General features: G+C 37.9%; 1 protein-coding gene across 1 annotated transcript; it reads left to right on the top strand.

The window, feature by feature from the left end:
• Positions 1-10,272: 10,272 nt before the first annotated feature.
• On the top strand, positions 10,273-11,208 carry LOC141418200 (olfactory receptor 2Y1B-like). The gene has a single exon (XM_074058639.1). The coding sequence runs from the start codon at positions 10,273-10,275 to the stop codon at positions 11,206-11,208; it is 936 nt and encodes a 311-aa protein (XP_073914740.1).
• Positions 11,209-22,564: the final 11,356 nt, after the last annotated feature.

Below are 22,564 nucleotides of genomic sequence, written 5' to 3'. Positions count from 1 at the left end.
GCTTGGCAGGCCTTAGGGGCATGGTTCCAGTGGAGATCATGCAGGCCTGAGGTGTGAGAATTTGGGGGAAGATCAGGCAGGCCTGTAGAGTTGCCCTTGTGGGGCTGAGGAGCAGGTGAGAGGATCAGGCCTATGGGGCAGGGTTTGGCATTCAGTGCTGGCTGTTCTTTTAGTAAATCGTGGTGTGGTGAAGCCTTCACAAGCTAGGGGTTCAGAGTGCTGATGTTTTAGCTCTCCCTTGTGCTTTACCTCAGCCAAGCCTATCTCCAGCATCTCAGCATCTCAGTCCCTGGTTCATGGAGCTCACGTGGTCTGTGACTGTGTCCAAGTCACCATCTTGGATCTCTCTTAATCCTGAGATTTTAAATTTTTTTACCTGACTTTCTTTAATCAACCACTAATCATTCAAAAGAATATTTTTCAGTTTCCGGGTGTTCATGAAGTTTCAGTAATAGTTTCCTCTTAATATTGATGTCTAATTTATATTGATGTCTCTTATGACCAAGAAATTATCTCAATTTCCTTATATTTGTTAAGATTTGCTCTTGGCCTAAAATGTGACCTATTTTGGAGAAAGTTCCTTGACTGACTGAAAACAACGCATATTACACAACAGTGGCATAGAAAATTCTGTAGATTTCTGTTAAGTATAATTGTTCTATGAAGGTGTTTATCTTTGAAGTTTCTCTTTTCTTTTTTTCGTCTGGGTGATTTATCAGTTGACAAGAGCGGATATTAAAAGTCGTCTTCTGTTAATGTGTATGGACCTATCTGTTTCTTTATGCCCAGTTCTATTTTCTTATGAAGTTGGGTGCACCAATATTTGGTGCATAGAAATTTATAATTGTTATACCATCTTGATGTATTGTTCCCTTTGCTACTACACAGCCACTCTATGTTTTCTAATTTTGGCTTAAAGCTGATATTTTTTTGTAATTCTCCTGTTTGCTTTCAGCTTCCATTTTCCTGGTGTACGTTTTGTTTTTTTGTTTGTTTTTCATCACCTTCAGCCTATGTGTGTATTTGACAGTAATGTGTGTGTCTTGTAGACAACAAATAGTTGGATATTGTTTTGTAATCCAATCAGTCAATCTTTGTTTTTTGTTGAAGACTTAAGGCCATTTACATTTAGGGTTATTATTGATAGGTGTTTTTTTTTGTTGTTGTTTCTATAATTTTGTTATTTTTCCCCTTTTTTATTCTATTGCTATTTGTTTATTTCTTTTGCCCTCATTTACCTTTCAAGGTTGCTGGCTTCTTGAGCTGGGCATGACTGCTTCTTTCCTAATTCTCATGTGTTCATTTATTTCTCTTGTGAAATTTCTTCTTTCCTCAGCTTTCGTGTTTGTGACTTTCTTCCTTCTCTCAAGGATTCCTTTAAGTATCTCTGCAAGGCTTGCTTAGTGTTCATAAATTGTGTTAATTTGTTGCTATCTTGGAAGGGTTTACTTCTCCTTTGGTTTTAAAGGATAATGTAACTGGATGTAGTATTCTGGGTTGGCAATTATTTACTCTCAGAGCTTAAAATACGTCTTTCTATTATTCCTGAAGTTTTGCTTTGTAAGTAAGTTGGTAGTTTTCTTTCATATCTTATAATATTCTTTCTAAGATCCTTAGACTTAACATCTTAAGTACAATATTATATGTAGAATTTCTTTTCTGGTACACTCTATTTGTGTTTCTATATGCTTCCTGTACTTAGATGTCCTTATCTTTCCAAATACTGGGGAATTGTCTGTTTCATTGAATAGATTTCTTAGGACTTCAGTTTGTATCTCTTGCATTCCATGGATTCTTAGGTTTGGTCTCTTTATTGTGTGACAAAGTTCTTGAAAGTTGTATTTGTGCTTGTTTATCTTTTCTTCTTTATAGCTACCTGAATGTAGACTACCCTTGACTTTGCCTTTAATTCCTGGTATTTTTTTTTCTTCTAGGTTTTAGTCTACTGGTAATGATTTCCACTGTGTTTTTTATTTGACTTACCGAATTTTTACTTTCCAACATTTCCACCTTTCTTTAGGATTTCCAGTGTTCTTGCTGAATTAGTCTTGAATTGACTTCATTACTTCATTCATCTCTTTGAAGAATATTCTCTAGGGTCATTGACCATATTTAAAAATATACCTTTGAACTCTTTGTCTGGCATTTCAGCCATTTCAGCTTCTCTTGATTCAGTAATTCTGGATTGTGAGTGTTTGATGGCATCATATTACTTTGATTTTTCATATTTCTTGTGTTTCTGAATTGCAATTTGCACAACAGTTAATATAGATGTCTATTTTTTTAAGTCTTCTCCTGGGTTCAGAATCCCAGCTGTCACAGATTTCAGTTTGTGTTGCAGTCCAGCTCTGCTATCAGGGCGGGAGTCCTTGATCACAGTTCCATCTTTTATTTTGACCATAATTTAAAATAAAAATCTCAATGAATCATACACTAAAAACATGGCATACTCTATACGTAAATTGCAGTGTAATAAAGTTGATTTCCAAAAAGAAAGCTAGATGTGCCTTCAGTCCAGTATTTGAAGATCTACTGATGTGAAAGATTGAATTTAATTATTTTATTTTTTACTTCAAATAAGAAAAAAGAAGGAGACTTTGAAGCTTGTGCGAGACTTAATTGAGCTTGGTATAAGGAAGAATTTACAAAGATGAGGAAAAGTTCAAATTTATAAGTGACTACCAGGGACATGGTGTGTTCCCCTTTATAGACATTGAAGGAGTGGCATGGACACGGTCAGAGCTGGTACAAAGAATATCTGTAAGCCAAATAATAGCACAAAATTTGCTGTCAAATCTAACTTTCTAGCATATTATTCTTTTCAGTTCCTGGCTTATTATTCGGTTTTTTTTGTGGGGCAAGGGTCAGTCTGTCCAGGGGGCTATGCTGGTTTATCCCAGGGATGGCTGTGGGAACACCACGTGCCACCTATTTGCTCACCTGTTGGTCTGCATCTCCCAAGCAGGTTTGGAGCCAGCATCTGGCAGTGCAGGAGCCCTCCTGTTTTCCCAGCTTAATGTGGTACAGAGAAGCTTTGTATGGTCTGGGGGTTTGGGGTGATGGAGTTTTGCTTATTCTTGGTGGGGTTTTTTCTGCCAACTGTGGCTCAAGTGTCACATCACAGTTTTTGATTTATGGAGCTCACTCTGTCTGCTTCCTCCCTCTAGTCACCATCTTGGATCCTCACACTAATCCATTGTTTTGTGCAGTGTCTTACCTGACCAAGCCTGGTTTGAGTGAGATTCACTTTTTTTTTGGCAGTACTGTTGTTTGAACTCAGGACCTCATTCTTGTTAGACAGGTGCTCTACCCATTGAGCCACTCCACCACCCCTTTTTTTGTGATGGACTTTTTCAAGAACTATTTGCCTGGGCTGAGTTCAAACCATGCATGATCTTGCCTATCTCTGCCTCTTGTGTGGCTAGGATTATAGGTGTGAGCCACCAGTGCCTGGCTGAGACTTTTTACCTTGGAGTACTCTGAGTACGAGAAGAACAATTGTCTGTCTGCTGGCTGTCCCCAAATGGTGCCAAGAAATCTGGAAAATCTCCTATGAGTTTTTGAAGTTAATTTGATTACTGTTTATTTATTATTTGTTTTTTGCCTTTATTCATGTTAGGATCTGAGTAATCCCAGTTACTCTGAAGGTGACGATCAGGAGGATTGTACTTCAAGATAGGCTAAGGCAAAAAGTTAGCAAGACCCCATCTCAACAAGTTAGGCATGGTGAAATATGCCTAATATTTCACCTGTAGTCTGTGCTAGATCAGAGGAATAAGTGGGAGAATTGAGATCTGAGGACATCCCCTAGAAAATTGAGACCCCCTTCTCAAAAAAAAACTAAGAGCAGCAAGGGCTGGTGGTATGTCTCAAGTGGTGAAGTGTCTGTTTAGCAAGCAGGATGCCTTGAGTTAAAAAAAAAGATCTCAGAGCTTGGACTTCTCTTTCCTTTTTGTTTTCTTATCTATACAGAGGAGAGATAGCATTTGTATTAAATGTCTATATTTTCCAGGTGTTTAAAGTATCTTTATTTTCATTAATGAGTTTTTGGCTTTTCCTTGAAATTAAAAAAATCACCATGTACACACAAAACCTCAGTAACAAATGCTTCATTGTGTCCTTATTCATGATAACCAAAGGTGGAAATAGCCCATATATTCATCAATAAGTGAATAGAGAGAAATATAACATATTCATAAAATGGAACATTATCAGTCATAAAAACAGAACAATATGGTGAAACATTCCATGACATGGATGAACCTTGAAGAACTTATGGTCAGGGAAAATAGAGCCCATTACATGAAATATCCAGGGGTAATTCTACAGAGGCAGAAAATGCATTACTTCTTACCTGTAAGTAAGAGTGAATAGAGATTGTGTGTAGATAGCATGTGTCTTTGGGGAGCAATAAAAATGTTTTTAAATGATAGATACACAATTAGGTGTATCTTTACCTATGTGCATTACATGATGTGGGAATTATATGTCAACAAAGCTGCTTGGAGCAGTATATCATGATAACTCTCATCCAAAGTCACTGTGTAGATTAATTGGGTTATCATGGGTAGAGTTCCTGGGGAGTGCTTGACACATCGCAAGAGCCATGTAAGGTTCTATCATTTTTTTCTTACTCAGAACAGCTTATCTGAAGAGCCTTTTCCAGTCTTCTTGAAAAGAAAGTTTCCCTCTTCATCTTATGTAGTATTTCATGCTTTTTCCATTAATTGTACATAAAAAGACACAGCAAAGTAATAGTGCTGAAATATTTTTAATGTTCCTCTTTATGGTTTGAAGTTGTCTGAATAAAAGAATATTTAATAGCATTTTGCACTTTAATTGCAATGATTTTAGATGATGTCTGTCTCTCCTTACACTATCAACTTCCTTGAGGCACAAATCATATTTTCTGCATTCTTTCTAGTCAGGAAAGGCGTCAATAGATGATTGCATTGTAGTAGCATGAACTAGCAGCAAATGAATGTCTACCCCACAGCAGACCCCTCATGTGCGGTATGTCATAGTCTACAACAATGGTAATAGACAGGTCACATTAACGTGCTCTTACTGTTTGGGAAACTGAGGCCCATGCGCATCATAAAAGCTTTTCAAGATCACAGACCTAGAAGGGCAGAACTACTTCCTAACATTCCTTAATTCCTTAAGTGAGTGCAATTTTGAACACTGACTTGTATTTCTGATGATAGTTAGAAAAGTGCTCTTTCCTCATATATAACCTTTTTAATGAGTAAATGTGTTTTAAGTATTTTGGAAATAAAAATAAGGAATATGAAAACATCAAATATTGTAACACAGAAAAATGAAAACATCAAACTTCACGTTAAGAAAAGTGGTATTACTCAGAAGAATGAAAACACAGCTGGGAATTACAAGCGTTATATGAAAAATCATGAAACACATTTCAGGTGCAATGAACATGGTTGCCTTTAAGTAAGAATTTGGTGTGACTGCTAACGAGCTCATAGGATTAGGATCAAAGTAGGGAGGGCTACAAAGTGGCATGAAGAAGCCAAAGGGGGTGTTATGACAACACTGAAGTCATCAGTTTGGTTTGTTGGAGCACGGGTAGTACAGAGAGCTGAGGACTGCAATGCAGATATTGGAAGAGCCCATCAGTTGATTATAATTGCCACATTGGGATCCAGCAGTCTCCAAGGTCATTCTTGGTAAACAATGGTAAACCTCCTTCAAGGCTTCAAGGAGGACTTACCATGGCCCACTGGACAGAACTGGTATGCTCAGACTTCAGTTCAGGGTGTGGTTTAATAATACAGAAGCTCAGACTTAGGGTGAGGGGGGGCTGGTGATACAGGAGCTCCTATCTGTGCTCATTTGTTTAGGGTGAGCAAACAGATTCTATGATGAGGAGGCTGCTACCTCCAAGGTTATAAGCCTCAGCCACCTCTGTTGCTGGAAAGGGGAGAATTGTGCTATGATGGCTTTGCAAGAACAGCCCTTCCTACGACAGGAAATCACAACCAAAGAGAAAAGTGTCTTTTTCAGTCATCACTAGATGCCACCAGTCTCCAGTGGTCCTCATAGCTCCCTTGAAGACAATAGAATTCAGGGAGGTAAAATCAGCATATTCTTTCCTTGAATTTCAGGTGAGTGCTGACTGGGTGGGCCACTCTGACTTCCCAGTTAAAATCTAGAAGACAAGATATATTCCACTAGGCAGTTAGCCCTGGGCTCCATTGTGCGAGTCCCCAGTTTGAGGACAGAGAAATGTTAAATTCTTGCAAATCATATTTTATCACCGATAGAGTCTTTCATTGCCAAATATCATCACCTGCATGTCTTTCACTCCAAGTTCACAAGCTTAGGAAATAAGGGGGTTTTTTAATGTAAACTGTGGAGTTAATGTGAAATCATTTTGCATTCCCATCCAAAAGTCGATTCCTAAGATGCTGAGGTTCTTGTATGCAAAGGAAATCACAGATAAAAGAGTCAGGAGACACAAAATGGAAGCATGATCAGAGTTGTTGAAGTAAAGGAATTTTGGCATTTGCATATTTGTTTTTCTGCATCATGAAGGTCAGTATTTATCTGTGCTCAAATCTCTGTGTTTATGTCTTTGTGTCTATGCATATCTTTATAAATAACAAAATTTAATACCACAGTGAGTATTTTTCCATCATAAAGCACTGTATCCTTCAGCTGAATTCACTGATGTAATGATACTATCAGCCCAGAATGGAGCTACATTCAAGTTCTTGCTTGGGCATTCTGTAAAGGGGGCCTGCATCAGATGACATAGGCTCTGGGCTCAGAGTTCTGTCTAAACTAGAGAGTTTAAGGTCCTCTGTGATGAGCTTAGAAAGTCACATCTTGTACTTGATTAAATTCAGCACTAAATACTTATGTTGAGGGTCTCATCAGTGTGCCTTTAGGACATGTATGCTTTCTAGTTTCAAGGTTGATCCATCCATACTGTATTTGTTCCAAAGAATTTTTGAAGCTGAGCTTAATTGTCACTGTTCAATGTCATCTTTTCTTATCTACTTTGGTAGTCACTATTGGCATGATTCTTGTTTCATCAAGTTTCATATTATTCTTATGTCATCAAGTTTAAATCCTTTTGTAGTATATTCCTAAAATATGTCACACAATTATAAGTTTAAGGTTTTGTTCAGATTGCAAATAGAGTAAGTAATTCTGTGTGTCCTTATAAATATTGTTGATAAAAATATAGAGCAGAAATGGTTTAAAACCTTGTGCTACCAACTGACAAACATTGGTGACTTGTTAATTCTCTCAATACTTATGTGCACTACGCATGATACCAGTGTGGGGAATACATTCAATAATTCACTCAACATTTTTTGAAAACATTTTTCTTATATTTAATCACAATCAAAATCTTGCCCAATAAATTATTTTTGTTTTACACCTAGGCAAAGGCAAACTCACAGAAATGAATTTTGAGGATAGGTGATAGCCAATCCCAATCAGATTGAGTTGATCTGTAAGAATCTATCAGTTTTCTGTGGCAGCCATTCAAAAATCAATTGTGATGCATTGGCTAACCTGCATGCGCAGATTTTGTCTTTATGATTCACGTTTTGTCCAGGTGGTTCACAAGGGCATTGAGCTGGTTTCTAAGTATCTGACTGGAATCACTGACTCAGCACGGGAGCATTGATGATGTTTTCCAGATCAATAAAATTAAGAAAAGGAAGAACAGGTCAGTTGACAAAAATTATTTATTCTAAGCGTAGGCTAGGATTCTATTGATCCCTTTTTGTGGAGTACTTTCTTACAATCCTGTTTAGATTTTTTTCTCAATCAATGTCAATCTTTAGTTGGGTGTAATGGCACACCCTGTTATCCCAGCACTCAGGACTCTAAGGCAGAGAGATCTGAAATTCAACACCAGCCTAGATACATAGTGAGCCCTTATCTAAACAATCAACAAAGAGAAAGGAAGGAAGGAGAAAGAAAGGAAAGAATAAAAAAAGAAATAAAGACTGACAAAGAGAGGGAAGGAAAGAAAAAAGGGAGGAAGTGAGGGTAGGAGTGAGGATCTCATGTCAACCAATAAGCTGGGCACGGTTGCACACATCTGTAATCCCAGCTACACACAAAGCATAGCTAGCAGGACAGCCCAGATGGACAAAGAACACAAGACCCAGCTGAAAGATAACTAAAGCAGAAAGGGCTGTGGGTGTGGCCCTAGTGGTAGAGCACTTGCCAAGCACAAGCCCCAAGTTCAAACCCCAGTACCACCAAAATACATAAATAAAGGTTCATTTAAACTAAACTTATTCCTTTTCTAATGCTCTTCCTTTATTTATGTGCATACAAGTTGACCACCTGCACTATTTTGCTTCTGTCCACAGAACTGCTTTTAAGATTTCTTTCAAGGCAAGTTTCTACAAATTATCACAACTTTTATTTATCTCAGTTCTTATTGGTCCTTGATTTTTCTTGTTAGTTGTTCATACTTCTTTGAATTTGCAGTAGTTGTTATTTTAGAGCAGTTTAATTAACAGCAATATGGTACAGAAATTCCCCACGTATTCCCTGCTCCCACACATGGATAGCTTTTTAAATGATCAATACGCACCACCAAACTGTACATTTGCTACCTGATGAGCCTGCATGGAGACCTCACTTTCACTCAGAGTCCAGAGTTTACATTAGGGTGCACTCTTGTTGGTTCATGTGCATGTGAAGTCATCTGTAAAAAAAATCTTTTCCAAAACCAATGTCAAAACACATTCTCCTATTTTAGCTACAGTTCCTTTCCATTTCCAGGTGTTATGAGTAAAGCTTTAACCTATTTTGAGTGGATATTTTTACGGCGTGGATATGGTCTATTTTCATCCCTCTACATGTAGATATCCAGGTTCCCCAAGGCAAAAAAACAAAAAGTACCCAATTTCGAAAACAAGTAGAATTACCTCTGTTTGAGGATGACAAACATATAAACAGAATACTCTAAAGACCCAACAGCAACAAAAAGAAACTTATAGAAAAAATCAACAATTTATAGGGTACAAATTTCATAAAAAAGGAAATGTATTTCAAAAGACCAACCATTAGAATAGAAATTTAAGAGCACCATTCCATTCACATTAGCAGTTGAAAAATAAATATATGTACAGAATAAATGAGGAGGTAGGATTTATACACTGAAAACCAAAAAATCTTATACTTCTTTGTACAATTTTACTGCAGCAGATATAAGCTCCGAAGAGGAGGAAACTTTTCTGTCTATCCCACTTCCTTAGTTTGTTAAGTTGTATTTTTTATGAATTTCAGGTTTCTTAAAGAAATAATTTTCACAGATTTTGAAGGGAGAATCACGTTTCACTTAACAAAATTTAACATCCATGGGTGATGAAAGTTACATTAATTTAGCATCTCTTGTATAATCAAGAGCAAGATGCTAACATTGACACATTTCACTATGTTCTCTTCTATTGAGAGGAGCACAGATCAGAGAGGAACAAAGACATATTTAAAGGAATTTCAGCAAGTGTCACAAGAGCTAAAAAGAAACTATACAAAGAGGATTGGGCCAGAGAGAAGAGAAGCGCTCTTCCTGAGGGAGATGATGAGGGATGGATTTAACAGCTACAGAGGAACTGGGAGATTATCTGTGGTATGATGATCCATCATAAGGAACCTATTTGTGATGTTTTTCCCAAGATGGATGTGCACTCTTCTCAGGCCTTTGTGACAGATGTCAGTTGATCGTGAGATTGGTGTGCTGGCCATATACACTGAGCAGAAAGAAGCAGATGAGCATCAGAGTTCAAAAGCCTGGTGTGTCCAGGACCCCAATCTACTGGAATAGTCTATCTCATAGGCTAGGGGGAAAAGGAGTAAAAGAGGACAACATAGAATTCTAACACTGCACTTTATACATTGAATTTTAATTCAGTTTCCATAGTACTGATTTAGGGTCCTCATCTCAATACTGTGACGAGGGCAGTGCATCCTCCCTACTTTTAGACAAGGAAGGATCGCATCCAAAAGATTGAGTGGCCTGGCCAACATCATGGAACAAGCAGGGAACAGGACTAGGGTTCAAGCAAAACCCAAATCACTCCTAATCCTTTGATCTCTACAACAGAGAAGAGCAGAATTGATAACAGAAGACTCATCGAACTTGAACTGAATAGACAAAACAGATCTAAAAACACATATTTACAGTACTTGTGGAATATTATAAGACAGGATTTAACTCTCATTCTTCAAAGGAGGCACTGAATTGTCTTTTTCTGTGTATGCAGGTGAAAGGCTATGGGAAGATTCAACTCTAGTTTGGATGGGGGCTTCATTTTGGTGGGCTTCTCAGATTGGCCCCAACTGGAACTTCTCTTCTTTGTCCTCATTTCAGTTTTCTACTCCCTAACTCTCTTTGGCAACACCACCATCATCACTCTCTCCCGACTGGACCTGAGACTGCACACACCCATGTACTTCTTCCTCTGCCACCTCTCCTTCCTGGACCTCTGCTACACCACCAGCACTGTGCCCCAGCTTCTGATCAATCTTTCTGGACGTGACAGGACCATCAGCTATGGAGGATGTGTGGCCCAGCTCTTCATAACCCTCTCCCTGGGTGGAACTGAGTGTGTGCTTCTGGTGGTGATGGCCTTTGACCGCTATGCTGCTGTCTGTCGTCCTCTCCAGTACACAATCATAATGCACCCCCTTCTCTGCCAGGCATTGGCTATTGCTTCCTGGTTGGGGGGCTTTACTAACTCTCTGATTCAAACAGGCCTTGTAACAGCCATGCCTCTCTGTGGCCATGACCTCAATCACTTCTTCTGTGACATGCTCATTCTCCTAAACTTGGCTTGTGAGGACCCAGGAGGAGCAGAGGCCAATTTGTTTGTGGCTGGAGCCATCATCTTGGTCTTTCCTGCAGCACTAATTCTAGGATCCTATGCCCGCATTGCCAGGGCAGTGCTAAAGATCAAATCAATGGCTGGGAGAAGAAAGGCCTTTGGGACTTGTGGGTCCCACCTCCTGGTTGTTTCTCTATTTTATGGCTCAGCCATGTACACATACCTACAGCCCATGGGCAGTTATTCTGAGAGTGAGGGAAAGTTTGTTGCCCTTTTTTACACTGTACTCACCCCCATGCTCAATCCTCTGATTTATACCCTGAGGAACAAAGATGTGAAGGGGGCTCTGTGGAAGGTAGTGGGGAGATGCAGAGACTCAGCGTAGGAGGAGAAGGAAGACCAGCAGAATTTTCTGTCATCACTTTCATATTCTGAGAACTGTTCTGCTCTTTGAAGAATGTTGTTCATTAAAATGCAGTCCTCAATAAGCCTTTGGGTTTTAATGCTTTTCTTTCTGGGAAGTTGGAAGTGGGAGTTGCAATGGGTTTCTAGTTTGGTGTCTATGATCATTGTTCTAGATGGAGTAAGAGCTGATTTACATTACAACTTTCCACCAGAAAGTTGAGGAGTGCATTATTCTGTTTGCAGGAGGAAAGTAGCAATGGTTTCTAAGCTTTTCTGATAAGGAAGAAGACTTAATTAAATGTGACAGTGCTTTTTAATGCTATCCTACACAGGTCCCATGAATGGCATTTTTCTACCTCCAGAGGACATGAGTTAAGTACTGGTTTAGTAACTGATTGTGACTGTGCAACATCTACTACTACTGGTCACTATTTTTTGGCACACATAAGGAATTATGTTCTCCCAGCCTTCTAGTTGTCACTGTTATTTGGTACACATAAGGAATTATGGTTAAAGGTAGTTCATGGAACATGGAAGCTTTTAGATATCATGTCCTTTACCATGTTGAATAAATCATCTTTGTATATTTGATTATATTCCCTACTGTTTTATGATTGAACAATGTTTCAAAAAGTTTGAATAACCTATCTACATTCACATATCAAGTATGTGATGAAGGTGAGATACTTTCTGTAATACTAAATTCAGTCCCTACTACCACACTCTGCCAATTCTCTTTCATTGAGAGTGAATTATAAGTAGCAGAAGAGTGTCTGGAAAGAAAATAAAATTTGTGTTTATTTTCCTTCATAATTTTCCTGTGGTCCATTCTGATATGGGTTCTATTTATTTTATTTTTCCTTTTTTTGTGGTACTAGCATTTGAACTCAGGACTCATACATGCTAGGCAAGAACCCTACCATTTGTGCCACACCTACAAGCCCTCTTTTACTAGTTATTTTTTAGATAAGTTCTCATGGTTTTGCCCAGGGATGGCTTTGGACCATGATCCTTTTATCTGTGCTTCCCATGTAGCTGGGATGCTACCACATCCACTTTATTGGTTGAGATAGTGTCTTACTAACATTTTACACAGGCCGGCCTTGAACTGTAATTCCTCCCAATCTCTGCCTCCAGAATAGCTGGATTACATGTGTCTGCCTCCACTCTGGAACTGGCCAGGGTTCTAGATACTTCTTAGTTATATAGTCTTTCATCAGTGGGAATATCTTTCTTCTCTGCACAAAACTGATGCATGTGATAATATTATTTTTTAGTTCTTGAATCTTTAATATTGATCAAAAACCATGGTGATGAATTTGCTACATAATTATATTTAAATCTTACAACATTAAATATAGATATGTTCCCTGTGACTCAATTAGTTTTATTGATCAAGAGAATGCATGTTAGATTATTTGTATATTACTTACTTCAAGTTGGACAGACATTAAACAGAGAGACAAGATTTGATTTGGCTTGAAATATCCTTAATACCTGACCTCTACTAGAGAGTCCATACTTGTATATATCTGTAGCTGAAGGCAGCAATCAACAATCTGTATAAAACAAATGATTTTTCTCCTGTATCCTTTTATACAAGTCTAAATAATTCTAATATATATTAGAATAATATAATATTTCTGTTACATGTACATATATAATAGAAAGATGATTATTTGAACAAACAAGACAAAATTTAATAAAATCTTACAATTAATGTGTCACTCTGCTACTCTGCCATTTGGCATGCAGTAAATACAGGTACACAGTTAATTAGAGGAATCATATTGTGTGATCAAGTCTACTGGTGCAGTTGGACACACACAGCACTGCTTTTGTAACTCAGGTTTGCAGGAGGCAGACTCCATCTCCATGGGAACTCGCACCCCTTGGGTCTCCTTGGACCTTTCTATGCATGGCAGTGGCTAAATGATGAGCAGAGATTATAGGTCCCAAAAGCCATTTCAGAGCCACTTATTCTATTTTATGAGAATTAAAATAAAGTTAATTAATCTTTCAACTGTTTTTTTCATTTGACACTAATCATTAGAGAAATGCAAACTGAAGCCAAAAAGAATTATGATCCCACACTTATGAACTTTGGTATTATCAAAAATATGAATAATAACAAGTGTTAGTGAGGATATGAAGAAATGACAACCCTTCCACACTGTTGTTGAGAATATAAATTAATTTAGCCATTGTGGAAACAGTATGGAACTTCCTGACCAATGAAAAATAGAATTTCCCTGCAATTTTGAGTATTTACTCTAAGAAAATGAAATCTGTATAAGAAAAAGAAATCTGCATCCCCATTTTTATTGGGGATCACTCCCAATACCTGAGATGTAAAATTAAGGAAAGTGTCCCAAAATGAATGAAGAAAATGTATATAGTCTGTCACTATTGGATTAAATGTCCTTTATATGTCTGTTAGGCATATTTGGTATAAATTTTAGTTTAAATCTGATATTTACTTATAGATACTCTGTGAGGCTGATCTTTCCAGTGTTGATAGTGGGATACTGAAGATACTATAAGATTATAGTATTTTAATTTATCTCTTCCTTCATATCCATTAATATTTGGTGTTGTGAAGGTAGGTGTTTTATAGTCTCCTATATTAAAGTGAAGGTGTAAGTAGATAGCACACTGTCAACTGGTAGAGAAGAGGGAAAGGCTGGAGGCATATATAGAAGTGATATGTAGCAGTAGTGGGAGCTGTGGTGGTGTCTATTTTGATGTGTATCAGAAATGTGCTCTTTAGTAAGAATAGATCTTCTTACTGTTTAGGCAGGAGTCAGTTTATTCTAGCAAGGGTCTTGCAAAACCTTTGCCTGGCTATCAAGACAGGGAAAAATGGTTTAGGATATTGGCTGATCAGGCCTTATTATGGTGTCTGCACAGAAAGCCTCCATAGTCCCATGTAACCCATTGATGATCCATGATGCCCAAGTGGTATTGCTTATCTTTAATGTTCTTGTAATCATATACTCATCTTCTACAGATGGACTTGACAGGAAGAGAGGACATATGAAGAAAAATTAGAAAAGGAATTCCAAGATGGCAGCTAGAGGGAGGAAGCAGAAAGTGTGCCTCCTATAGTGAAATCTTGGAGGGACACTGGTGACACACCTTGTAGGCAAAACCACCAAGAAGAGGCAAAACTTTGACCCCTCCACACCTCCAGCCTGTGCAGAAAATCTCCACTTCACATTAAATGGAGAAACCAGGAGGGCCCCCGGGCTGCCAGTCACCCACACCCAGATGGCTTGGGTAGACATGGACAAGTTGAGCTAAGTGGTACATGGTACTCCCACAGACAACCCTAGGCCAGAACAGCATAGCCCCCTGGACAGACCAACCTCCACCCGGGGAAAAAAAAGAAACTGGGTAATAAGCAATAAGAACAATGAAGACACGTTGCAAAGAGGGTGGGGTGCACTGAGTGCCGAAGAGTGGAGGAGGGGAATCCTTCCCGGAACTGTAAATAAACAAGTCCGGCCTGGCCGGAGAGGCTCCAATGGGAGCGGGGGGTGCGCACCCAGCAACCAGGAGCAGGAAAACTTGTGAGAGTGGCAGAGAGAGGAAAACTCCACAGGAGAGCTGGGTAGACCCACCTCCCATGTGAGCTGTAAACAAACATGATGGCTGGAAGGAGCAGCAGCACCGCCCAGCAATCAGGAGCAGGAAAGCTTGTAAAAGCAGTGGTGGGAGGAAAACTCCACAGGAGAGGGGGGAAGACCCACTTCCCGCATGAAATGTAAATAAACACGCAGGCCTGAGAAAGCGGGTGCAGTGTCACCTCCCCCAGTGTGCTTGGAAAGGGGAAAGCTTGTAGCAGCGGCTTGCGCACAGGAGAAATCTGAGCAAACAAAGCCTGCAGGGCCAGGTGAGTGCTAAGCTCATCCCAGAGATCTGCATGAATAATGCCTCCAGCAACAGCAGACTGACAGCAGTGGGCAGGTAAGCCACAGTCACAGATAGCCCTTCACAGAACTGTCTCCTGAGACAACAACTGAACTACACCTGCATGCTGAAAACTTATTGAAACTGTATTGCATTTGAACTTGGGGCATTTGTGGGGTTTTTTTGTTTCTTTGTTTGTTTTTTTTGTGCAGTTTTGTTCTACTTTATGTGTCCCCTTTGATGAGACAACTACAGAACAACATCTGAGGCACCATCTCCAGGATTGGAGGCTGAGACGAACACCAAAATTATTAAGACTGAAACTTCATTGCATTTGAACTTGGAGGGTTTTTTTTAATTTTCTATTTTTCATTTTGTTTTATTTTATTTATATATATATATAATTTTTTCATTTACTTATTTTTAAATTTTATTCATATCTTTATTCTTTTTATTTTTGATTTTCAGTCCTCTCTCTGTCTCTAATGCCTGTTCAGCTTACTGTCCATTAGTACACTAACGCTCCCTGTTTATATCTTTGAAACTTTTTTGTTTGATTCTTTGTTTTGTTTTTTCCTACTTGTCGGTTTATTTGTTTTTCCCTTTTTCTTTAACTTCTTTGCTTTCCATCTCCTCTCACCCTTCCATTCTAAATATCACCATTGTTATTATTACAAGCTAGAAAATACTTAATTGCACAGCATATAGGGACAGTAACAACAACAAGGGCAATGACGGGAAGACAGAAAAAACAGGGAAACCAGTTTCCCCATAGCAAAAATTAGTACAGGAACCATAGGGAAATGAAGAAAACAGATACTCAGATCCAGACTCCAACAAAATGAAGATAAACTATGCCAAAGAACCCAATGAAGCCCACAAGAATAATTTAAAAGAAGACATACTACAGGTACTTAATGAGAATTTTAGAGATGATACAGGATATGGTCAACCAAAATGTACAGGAGACACTCAAGAAATTCCAAGACAATAAAAACAGAGAATTTGAAAAAGCAAAAGAAGAAATAATGGAAACCATACAAGCACTGTATAAACACCAAAGTGAAACAGAGAAAATGATTAATAAACAGATAAATGAACTCAGGAGAAAAATAGACAACATTAAAGAAGAAACCATCCAGGATATGGAAAACTTCAGAAAAAAGAACAAAACAGAACTGCAAAACAAAACAGAAGGCCAATCCAGCAGAATAGAACAAACAGAAGACAGAATCTCAGAACTCGAAGATAAAATAGTAATTAAAGGAAAAACTGAAGAACTATTAATTAAACAACTCAAGACCTGTGAAAAGAAAATGCAAGAACTCACCCACTCCATCAAAAGACCAAACTTGAGAATCATGGGCATCGAAGAAGGAGAAGAGGTGCAAGTGAAGGGAATGTGTAATATATTCAACAAAATAATAACAGAAAATTTCCCAAAATTAGAGAGAGATATTCCCATGCAAATGCAAGAGGCCTCCAGGACACCAAACAGACCAGATCAAAATAGAACTACCCCACGACATATCATCATTAAAACAACAAGTTCAGAAACTAAGGAAAGAATATTGAAGGCTATAAGAGAGAAAAAACAAATAACATACAAAGGCAAACCCATCAAAATCACAGCAGACTTCTCAACAGAAACATTAAAAGCAAGAAGAGCGTGGGGTGAGATCTTCCGGGCACTGAATGAAAATAACTTCAACCCCAGGATACTCTACCCAGCAAAACTATCATTCAAAATAGAAGCAATAAAAGTCTTCCATGATAAGCAGAAACTAAAACAATATGTGACCACAAAGCCACCACTACAAAAGATTCTTCAAGGGATTCTGCACACAGAAAGTGAAACCCAACTTAACCATGAAAAGACAGGCAGCAGCAAACCACAGGAAAAGAAAAAGCAAAAAAGTAGAGAGTAACCTCAACTTAGGTACACACAATCAAACCTTCAAACAACTAAGACAACTAAATGACAGGAATCACCACATACCTATCAGTACTAACGCTTAATGTTAACGGACTTAATTAACCCATCAAAAGGCACCGCTTGAAGGAATGCATTAAAAAGGAAGATCCAACAATGTGTTGCTTACAGGAGACCCATCTCACCAACAGAAATAAGCATAGGCTTAGGATGAAAGGCTGGAAGAAGATTTACCAAGCCAATGGCCCCCGAAAACAGGCAGGAGTAGCAATACTTATCTCTGACAAAGAAGACTTCAAACCTACATTGATCAAATGAGATAAAGAAGGACATTCCATACTAATAAAAGGGGAAATAGACCAAAAGGAAATAATAATCATCAACCTGTATGCACCCAATGTCAACGAACCCAATTTCATCAAACATGCCCTGAAAAACCTAAAAGCATATATTAACTCCAACACAGTGGTTGTGGGAAACTTTAACACCCCCTTATCATCAATAGATAGGTCATCCAAACAAAAAATCAATAAATATCCAAGATCAAAAATATACAATAGATCAAATGGACCTACTTGATGTCTACAGAACATTTCATCCAACTTCTACACAATATACATTCTTCAAGCAGCCCATGGAACCTTCTCCAAAATAGAACATATCCTAGGGCACAAAGGAAGCCTCAGCAAATATAAGAAAATAGAAATTATACCGTGCTTACTATCTGGTCACAATGCAATAAAACTAGAACTCAACAACAAAAGTAAAGACAAAAAACATGCAAACAGCTGGAGACTAAATAACTCATTACTTAATGAACAATGGATTATTGATAAATAAAAGAGGAAATTGAAAAGTTCCTGGAAGTAAATGAAAATGAAAACACATACTACCAGAACCTATGGGACACAGCTAAGGCAGTCCTGAGAGGAAAGTTTATAGCCATGAGTGCGTATATTAAAAAGACAGAAAGATCCCATACAATGACCTAATGATACATCTCAAACTCCTAGAAAAACAAGAACAAGGCAAATCCCAAAACAAATAGAAAGAGAAGTAATAAAAATAAGAGCAAATCAATGAAATAGAAACACAAAAAACCATACAAAGAATTAATGAAAGAAAAACTTGGTTCTTTGAAGAAAGAAACAAGATCGATAGGCCCCTGGCAAACCTGACTAAAATGAGGAGAGAAAAAAACCCAAATTAGTAGAATCAGGAATTCAAAAGGGGAGATAACACCACACGCCATGGAAGTCCAGGAAATCATCAGAGACTACTTTGAGAACCTATATTAAAATAAATTTGAAAATCTTAAAGAAATGGACAGATTTCTAGATACATATGATCATCCAAAACTGAACCAAGAGGAAATTAATCACCTGAATAGATCTATAACACAAAATGAAAATTGAAGCAGCAATCAAGAGTCTCCCCAAAAAGAAAAGTCCAGGACCTGATGGATTCTCTCCTGAATTCTCTCAGACCTTCAAAGAAGAACTGATACCAACCCTCCTTAAACTGTTCCACGAAATAGAAAGGGAAGGAAAACTGCCTAACACATTTTATGAAGCCAGTATTACACTTATCCCAAAACCAGGCAAAGACACCTCCAAAAAGGACAACTATACGCCAATCTCCTTAATGGACATTGATGCAAAAATCCTCAACAAAATAATGGCAAACCGAATTCAACAACACATCAAAAAGATTATTCACCACACTCATGTAGGCTTCATCCCAGGAATGCAAGGGTGGTTCAACATATGAAAATCAATAAATGTAATAAACCACATTAACAGAAGCAAAGACAAAAACCACTTGATCATCTCAATAGATGCAGAAAAAGCCTTTGATAAGATCCAACACCATTTCATGATAAAAGCTCTAGGAAAACTAGGAATAGAAGGAAAGTACCTCAACATTATAAAAGCTATATATGACAAACCTACAGCCAGCATTATACTTAATGGAGAAAAACTGAAACCATTCCCTCTAAAATCAGGAACCAGACAAGGATGCCCACTATCTTCACTCCTATTCAACATAGTATTGGAATTCCTAGCCAGAGCAATTAGGCAAGAAGAAGGAATAAAAGGAATACAAATAGGTAAAGAAACTGTCAAAGTATCCCTACTTGCAGATGACATGATCCTATACCTTAAAGACCCAAAAAACTCTACTCAAAAGCTTCTAGACACCATCAATAGCTAAACCAAGGTCACAGGATATAAAATCAACATAGAAAACTCATTAGCATTTCTATACACTAATAATGAACAAACTGAGAAAGAATATTTGAAAACAGTTCCATTTACAATAGCCTCAAAAAAAATCAAATACCTAGGTGTAAACCTAACAAAGGATGTGAACAACCTCTACAAGGAAAACTATAAACTTCTGAAGAAAGAGAATGAGGAAGACTATAGAAAGTGGAGAGATCTCCCATGCTCATGGATTGGTAGAATGAACATAGTAAAAATGTCGATACTCCAAAAAGTAATCTACATGTTTAATGCAATTCCCATCAAAATCAATGACATTCATTAAAGAGATTGAAAAAACTACTGTTAAATTTATATGGAAACACAAGAGGCCACAAATAGCCAAGGCAATACTCAGTCAAAAGAACAATGCTAGAGGTATCACAATACCTGACTTCAAACTATATTACAAAGCAATAATGATAAAAACAGCATGGTACTGGCAAAAAAGCAGACATGAAGACCAGTCGAACAGAATAGAGGACCCAGGTATGAAGCCACACAACTATAACCAACTAGTCTTTGACAAAGAATCTAAAAATATACGATGGAGAAATAGCAGCCTCTTCAACAAAAACTGCTGGGAAAACTGGTTAGCAGTATGCAAATAACTGACACTAGATCCATGTATATTACCCAATACTAATATTAACTCAAAATGGATCAAGGATCTTAATATCAGACCACAAACTCTTAAGTTGATACAGGAAACAGTAGGTAATACTCTGGAGTTAGTAGGTATAGGTAAGAACTTTCTCAATGAAACTCCAGCAGCACAGAAACTAAGAGATAGCATAAATAAATGGGACCTCATAAAACTAGAAAGCTTCTGTTCATCAAAAGAAATGGTCTCTAAACTAAAGAGAACACCCACAGAGTGGGAGAAAATATTTGCTAGCTACACCTCAGACAAAGGACTGATAACCAGAATATATAGGGAACTTAAAAAACTAAATTCTCCCAAAACTAAGGAACCAATAAAGAAATGGGCAAGTGAACTAAACAGAACTTTCTCAAAAGAAGAAATTCAAATGGCCAAAAGACACATGAAAAAATGCTCGCCATCTCCAGCCATAAAGGAAATGCAAATTAAAACCACACTAAGATTCCACTTCACCCCTGTTAGAATAGCCATCATTAGCAACACCACCAACAACAGGTGTTGGCGAAGATGTGGGGAAAAAGGAACACTGTTGGTGGGAATGTAAACTAGTACAACCAGTCTGGAAAAAAATTTGGAGGCTACTTAAAAAGCTAGACATTGATCTACCATTTGATCCAGTAATACCACTCTTGGGGATATATCCAAAATACTGTGACACAGGTTACTCCAGAGGCACCTGCACACCCATGTTTATTGCAGCACTATTCACAATAGCCAAGTTATGGAAACAGCCAAGATGCCCCACCACTGACGAATGGATCAAGAAAATGTGGTATCTATACACAATGGAAATTATGCATGCATGAAGAAGAACGAAATGTTATCATTCGCTGGTAAATGGATGGAATTGGAGAACATCATTCTGAGTGAGGTTAAACCAGCCCAAAAGTCCAAAAATCGTATGCTCTCCCTCATATGTGGACATAAGATGACGGGCAAACATAACAGGGGATTGGACTTTGAGCACATGATAAAAATGGGAGCACACAAGGGAGGGGTGAGGATACGTAAGACACCTAAAAAATTAGCTAACATTTGTTGCCCTTAATGCAGAGAAACTAAAGCAGATACCTTAAAAGCAACTGAAGCCAATAGGAAAAGGGGACCAGGAACTAGAGAAAAGGTGAGATCAAAAAGAATTCACCTAGAAGGTAACACACACGCACAGGAAATTAATGTGAGTCAACTCCCTGTATAGCTATACTTAACTCAACCAGCAAAAATACTTATTCCTTCCTATTATTGCTTATACTCTCTCTTCAAGAAAATTAGAGATAAGGGCAAAATAGTTTCTGCTGGGTATTGAGGGGGTGGGGGGGAAAGGGAGGGGCAGAGTGGGTGGCAAGGTAGGGGGTGTGGGCAGGGGGGAGAAATGACCCAAGCGTTGTATGCACATATGAATAATAAAACAATAAAAAAGAAAAAATATAGTATAGTAAGCAAGATAGAACACCAGGGGCAAGATAAAGTGAACTTACTCTGCTTTCATGAGGAGTTCTAAAGATTTTGGTGTCCCTTCATAGTTACAAAGATGTCATGATGATGTGGGATCCTGAGGAGGTCACTGAGCGAAGGAGGATGACCACAACCCAGGCCAGGAGAGTCCTTGACTTCATCACAGAAAAAAATTTAAGGATCAGTAAGACCTAAGATTTAAGTTTATTTGTTAATAAACAGAGTACACACTCAAAGAGGTTGAAGACAGGAGTGAAAAAGATGTGCTACTCTATCTATCTGTCTATCATCTATCTATCTATCTATCTATCTCTCTATCTATCTATCTTTCTATCTCTCTCTCTATCTTTCTATCTATCTATCTATCTATCGATCTATCTCTATGTATCTATTTATCTATCTATATTACATTTTGGGGATTCTGATCTATATTGGTTTTCTTTGTACTGACCCTCTGGGTAATCACTTACATATTTTAACTATATTCATTGAGTTTTATCTGACAGTTCCTGTCATTAGAGTCTTACATGATGGCTGTTGTCCTTATGCTATATGATTTCAAACTAGAGTATGCAAAATTGTTTACTGTCATTCTACAGAAAAACATTTGATGTTGTTGGTGTTTTCTTTAAGGTTCTCTAGGGTCTTAATAGAAGGTTGTTTGTGATCCTCGTAAGATCACTCTATGAAAGGTTTATTTTTACTTGTTTTTTTTTTCATTTTCTTTTCTTTGTCCTGTTTCCCTATCTCACAAGGACTCTTCAGATGAGCATTAAATTAGATTATATATACACTACTACAATGGGTATATTTGCTCTGGAGCATATAATCACATAATTTTTCCATACTTTAATTGGTTTTGAAATAGTTTCCCAAGGGGGAAAACAGAATTTTGTGTTCTTTAAGGAACAAGTGCATACAAGTGTATGTACCTTTAAACTCTGAGCAAACCTGAAAATAAAGTGTGTTCTTCTGCTATTTCTAAAAATGCAATGCAGATAATGACTTAAGTACTGTCATATAGTGATGGAATGGAATAGTACACCAGATACAATCTCTTAAGTGTGTAGCTATAAGATATTCCAAATCGGAAGAACTAATACTGACA

Source organism: Castor canadensis, chromosome 16, assembly GCF_047511655.1.
Source record: "Castor canadensis chromosome 16, mCasCan1.hap1v2, whole genome shotgun sequence".
In the NCBI taxonomy this organism is placed as follows: domain Eukaryota; kingdom Metazoa; phylum Chordata; class Mammalia; order Rodentia; family Castoridae; genus Castor; species Castor canadensis.
The sequence above is the reverse complement of the archived record's forward strand: the minus strand, read 5'-3'. Positions and strand labels throughout refer to the sequence as shown.